Source organism: Panulirus ornatus, chromosome 11 (assembly GCF_036320965.1).
Source record: "Panulirus ornatus isolate Po-2019 chromosome 11, ASM3632096v1, whole genome shotgun sequence".
Lineage (NCBI taxonomy): Eukaryota > Metazoa > Arthropoda > Malacostraca > Decapoda > Palinuridae > Panulirus > Panulirus ornatus.
In genome coordinates this window covers 53,215,099-53,221,098 of record NC_092234.1, presented here as the reverse complement: position 1 = coordinate 53,221,098, position 6,000 = coordinate 53,215,099, and the positions used below count along the sequence as shown (strand labels likewise).

General features: G+C 46.3%; 1 protein-coding gene across 5 annotated transcripts in view; it reads left to right on the top strand.

The window, feature by feature from the left end:
• The window catches only part of Cwc25 (CWC25 spliceosome associated protein homolog), a 630,779-nt gene that overhangs the window by 337,293 nt on the left and 287,486 nt on the right, over nucleotides 1–6,000 (top strand). For 2 of the 5 annotated variants that reach the window (XM_071667054.1, XM_071667053.1), the window contains exon 1: nucleotides 3,723–3,937. The exons of 1 other annotated variant lie outside the window; for it this stretch is intronic. In XM_071667054.1, coding sequence (XP_071523155.1) covers nucleotides 3,867–3,937 — 71 coding nt within the window. In that variant the 5' untranslated portion in view covers nucleotides 3,723–3,866. Of the gene's footprint in view, nucleotides 1–3,722; nucleotides 3,938–6,000 lie in introns of those variants that run through there. 2 more of the 5 variants (XM_071667052.1, XM_071667051.1) reach the window with 2 other exon arrangements.

Below are 6,000 nucleotides of genomic sequence, written 5' to 3'. Positions count from 1 at the left end.
ATAGGAAGTGGAAGTAGGAGAGCGACGTAGAGGAAGCTACAAGGGTAATGCGCGAGAATGCGTTCATAAGGGAGACACAGGAGGAGGGAAGGAAGACGCGGTGACACAGGGATGAATGAGAAAGCAGTTTTGAACGTTCCATACTTGAAATCGCTCCCGTGGTACTCCGCACATGTCATGAAAGACGAAGATGTTGATTTTGAGGAGTTCATGATGAGAGAGAGAGAGAGAGAGAGAGAGAGAGAGAGAGAGAGAGAGAGAGAGAGAGAATGGTGTCAGGATGTGTGGTAGAGATGGTCTCGATTTATCTCTTCTTCCCTTCTGTTGAGATTTAGAGACGTGTTAAGTACAGAACTTGGACATATAGGTGATTCAACACACACACACACACACACACACACACACACAACCATTACGTTTGTACAACAACTATATATACAAGTACGTTTATAGTGTAATAGTGGTGGAGAAATGGATCAAAATGACTGAGGACATGTTTGTTACAAACACCATACATAGATTTAATAAGATGTATGATAGTAGCGAATGTCCAAGAGAAGGAGGGACCCCACGATTATAAAACTCACTCCCCGTACGGAGCTAATTGGTAATCACACATGCGCCTGCGCGCGCGCACGCGTACGTTATAAGCGTCATGCCCAGGACATCGCGTGTAATCACGCATGCGCGCGCACGTGCGTCATGTCCAGCGCGTCGTCCAAGGACAATCTAGCGACCTGGTCACGCCTGCGTCCGGGCATGCGTCACCCCATTGCCTCACGGAGCCGTCTGTCCGAGTGGACGCAATAAGTGGATTGCCACCTGCCAACTCGGGGATCAATTAAACCCCGGTAATTAACTGGGCTGTGAGGCGGCCAGCTTGGGAAGCCATGAATTAAAAAAGATAATTGACAAGCGAAAGATCCACGGGGTAATAATACAAGGTGACCTGGGCTGGTAAACCTCGCTGCTGTGTGTGCTGGATACACGCTAGACCTCAATTACTGTTGACGAAGCTCTTAACAACACATCGCTTACTTTACAACCATCACAACCCCTTACTAGTTACATCTGTCACTACACAACTCTCCTACCGGCTCCAGTGCCCTCATTATCACAACCTTTAATAGCTTCTACTCACCTCACAACACCCCACATCACATCACAACCCCCCAGAGAAGCAGCCACAACCCCCCGCGCCCCTCATTCACAACCCTCCTCCCTCCCTCCTCTCTCTCATAAATCAAGACACAATTGTTGTTCACTGCGAAAGCAACGAGGAAAACGTATCTTAAAAATCCCACAGTGTCGTTGTAGTCAACACAGTGGAATCAAATCGAAGAGAATGGCCATTGATTTTTGGCGAATTTACGAAGAGAAAATATAATGTTTTATGAGCAGGTTCAAGTTCCCCCCCCCCCCCCCCCCAGGTCATGAGCCTGATGGATGTTAACAGCCAAATTGGTGAAAATGTTTGGATTATTATTTTCGAGCCTTCAGTATGTTATGGGAAATATATTTATCAACTAGAACGAAAAATTCTTCTTTTTTTTTGGCATTAAAACATTTATCAGTATAATAGATCCTGGTGACTCAGGAGTAGTGTACTTAAACTTCATTAAGCCTATAGTGCCATCTGGTAACTATTTTTAATTTCATGTCCGGCCGCATGGAGTCGCCACCGCCGCCCACCATCTCGCCCGCAACGCTAATGTTCTTTTCTCGCTGTTAATACGACGTTATTGGTGCTCAAAGTAGGAACTCTGGGGGGTGGGGTGGGGTGAGGAACGTGAAATAACGACAAGTTTGCAGAGAGGTATGGAAGTAGAAAGGCCATTTTAGGAATAAATGACCGGCTGTGGGAGGAAAGAAGGGACTTGAGGCAACCGATGCTGTTAGCGGTACAGTGGGAAGCCATTGTGGATTTTAAGAAATGGTCAAATTTACAAAATTGCTCCCATATTATTTAATAATTTTCACGCTTTTTTCAGAATTTATTGATTTTTATTATTTTCACAAATCTTTTTAGCTAAGAACGAATACTTATGACACTAGTAATAATATATCATAGAAACAAGTTAAAATATTGTTACTTTATATATATATATATATATATTAAGACATGAACGATTCCAACGTTTGATAAACTAATAAAGTTGTATCTGATGTTTAATCTCTGTTGTATTTTATTTTCTGTTGCATTTGTTGAGACATTTGTACAGGTCTAAGTCTTCAAAACGTAATGCTATGTCCACATCTTTACTATATGCGTAGGATTTTTTCATGCACGTCCATGTTTGTATGTATATGTGTATGTCTTCTCTTCTTGTCACTCGTATTTTGCGCATAGAAATATGTACACCAGTAACATTAATTGGGAAACTGTGTGCATAAATTGTTTAATTTATGAACGATCATACGCATCATGGAGAGTTGCATGTGACAAAAATAATTCCTTTGTGGACAAAGATGGGCATTTTTCCCCTCTAATGTAATCCATATTGATCACACCAGTTTTAGTTTAAGGTAATTTATCAGGAAGACGACGCGCGTGTTCCTGCTTTGGGATCTTCTTTTTAATCTTTTATCATTTTGTGTAATGATAAGGCATTAGGAGTCTGTGTGTGTGGGGGTTTTCATTAACACTAATATTTCTTATCTTTCAATGATAGATGACCCGATAGTGGGGAGGGTTATAGAGAAAGGGGGAAAAGAATAATCTTGGGGGAATAAATGATATAAAAGATATTAAGAGAACGTAGCCTCCATGTCGTAGTATAACGTAATATCTTTATCATCGAAGGACATCCACTTATATATTTTTGTATACAGTGGATGATTGCTATAAGTCTCGAGAGAAGGGTGAGTCTTATAGACGATCCGTTTCCCAGGAACAAAATAGGAGTCAACGCTTCTATATAGATGTGTTTCGATACCTTTTAAGATAGATTCTGACACCTTTAGTTCGCCGTATTTTGTTCCCCGATGAAGATAGCGCAGCAGCTCGTTGTACCGTTGTAAAGGGATCTGACACCTTAACTTCTCTGTACCTCAAATCCCTTTCCTCCATGAGAGAACTCCATTTAGCGAGAGTAGGACGAGGTGTGAAGAATCCATTAATGCCACATAAGTCTGTCATGTAAAACACGCGAGCCCGGTTTCTAATGAATTACCTTATTTTGCCACAAAACAGAATTCTTTTTGAAAACGAAAAAAATGTATCTAAGATTCGGTACGTAGATTATCCATGATATAATTTGCCCGGTATTTTTAAAGTAAAATTATTATAATCATTATATGTATTAAGCTACTTCATCATTTATATGGTGTATAAGTAAGATATAGATTAAGCTCCAGCGTGTATATAAGATAATCATAAACTTCCAACCCTGTAGATAAACTGCTATATATATTATAGTTATACCTCTAACTATATCGTTTTTCTTTCAAGAAACAGGATCCGCACCATTTTCTATGATCGTCATAAATTTCTAGTTTGGTGGCGCACCGCGAGATGTCGCCGGTGACGTTATCATTGACACGACACCATACTAAGAATAATGTGGATGTCCGCCAGTTAGTCTTCCATCTATAGATCTCCGAGGTGAGGCTCAAGGTACCGTCTGGGATGGGATTGGTCAGTGCTGACGTAGACAGCGTTGTATTCGTTAGGTGGGGCGTGTTACGCGTGACATTAACGTCTCGTATGGTCTACTGTTACCGTTAGTGCGTGAAGAGTTATAGTGTAACGTCTTGGTAAAAAAAAAACTCCTGAAAATCCGGTTGGATAGGATTCGTCGGGTCACGTTGGGAAATGAAGAAACGTGTGTGGGGAAATTCGCCCAATTGGCAGTGTGTGGTAAGCCATGACGTCTCCAGCGTTGTCTCGCTGCTGTGTCCCTCCTCCTCCTCCGCCATCACCCACCACCCACAACCAGTAAGTAGTAAATGGTCGTTTATTCTGACGAACGAATATATTATGCAGGTTATTTTTTGCTATGGATGTTCGTTTCTCGGTCCTTCCTCCTCTGCCGTTCCCTCCACCCACCCCCAACCCTTCACCCCACACCCCAACCCAACTCCTTACCCGACCCCACACCCCATACCCCACCCACACACCCCACCCACACACCCCACACCCCACCCACACCCCACCCACACACCCCACACCCCACCCACACCCCACCCCACACCCCACCCACACACCCCACCCTTCAACCCATCCACACCCCACCCACACCCCACCCACACACCCCAACCCTTCAACCCATCCACACCCCACCCCACACCCCACACCCACACCCCACCCTTTGAACTGCCCTCCATGAGTCCCCCCCCACTCCCCCGCCCCCCCATTCTCGTATCCTACCCCTGCAGGGGGGGGCCCTTCCCCTCCTACCACACCCACAACCCCATGCTCGGCCACCACATCCTCACAACCCACCCCATTTTCTGCACGACCCTCCCATCCCCATTTATCCCACCTGGTCCCTCCTCCTCCTCCTCCTCCCTCCCCAGACCCTGATCCCAGCACGCCCCTCCCCACTCTAGGCCTCCACATACCCCACCCCCATTACACTTCTCTCCCCCTTCCTCCTCACACCCCTCACCACCCCACCACCCCATACACGGCTCTTCCCTCCCCAGATCCCCATCCCAGCCCTTCCTCCCCTTCCCAGAACCACCCCACCCCACGAAGACCCTCCCCTCCCCCAAGACTCCCCCTCCCACACCCACAGCACGACTCCCCCACACCCCCACACCCCCAGCAGGTAAGTGACTGTAGGGTTAGCCTGGAGTGTGTTGTCACACGTTCTTGTTGTTGTTGTTGTTGTTGTAGAGTAGGAAAACAATATCAACAATGCCCCATGACCTTATTTTTTATTATCATGTGTGAGATGGGCCCAGGTGAGGTGGGCGCCCAGGTGACGTGGGCCCAGGTGAGGTGGGCGCCCAGGTGAGGTGGGCCCAGGTGAGGTGGGCGCCCAGGTGACGTGGGCCCAGGTGAGGTGGGCGCCCAGGTGAGGTGGGCCCAGGTGAGGTGGGCGCCCAGGTGAGGTGGGCCCAGGTGAGGTGGGCGCCCAGGTGAGGTGGGCGCCCAGGTGAGGTGGGCCCAGGTGACGTGGGCCCAGGTGAGGTGGGCGCCCAGGTGACGTGGGCCCAGGTGAGGTGGGCCCAGGTGAGGTGGGCCCAGGTGAGGTGGGCGCCCAGGTGAGGTGGGCCCAGGTGAGGTGGGCCCAGGTGAGGTGAGACTCGGTCGATAACCGTTATCAGGGGAAGGGGCAACAGAAAATGAGACAACCCCATTAAAAAAAAGAAAACGACGTTTGCGTTATTTATTATTTACATTGCCAGTGTTATGTAATTGTATAGCCAGATATGGTCTTAATGTTGTTCACAGCTAAATACAGTTTGGGTGAAGGTATTATTGCCGTTCCGGATCCATTGACTCCTGTTAGGTTAGGTTAGGTTAGGTTAGGTTAGGTATGTTGGTTAGGTTTGGTTTGTTGGTGAGGTTTGGTTTGTTGGTTAGGTTTGGTTTGTTGGTTAGGTTATGTTGGTTAGGTTTGGTTTGTTGGTTAGGTTAGGTATGTTGGTTTGTTTTGGTTTGTTGGTTAGGTTAGGTATGTTGGTTTGGTTTGGTTTGTTGGTTAGGTTAGGTATGTTGGTTTGGTTTGGTTTGTTGGTGAGGTTTGGTTTGTTGGTTAGGTTAGGTATGTTGGTTTGGTTTGGTTTGTTGGTTAGGTTTGGTTTGTTGGTTAGGTTTGGTTTGTTGGTTAGGTTAGGTATGTTGGTTTGGTTTGGTTTGTTGGTTAGGTTAGGTATGTTGGTTTGGTTTGGTTTGTTGGTGAGGTTTGGTTTGTTGGTTAGGTTTGGTTTGTTGGTTAGGTTAGGTATGTTGGTTTGGTTTGGTTTGTTGGTGAGGTTTGGTTTGTTGGTTTGGTTTGGTTTGTTGGTTAGGTTAGGTATGTTGGTTTGGTTTGGTTTGTTGGTGAGGTT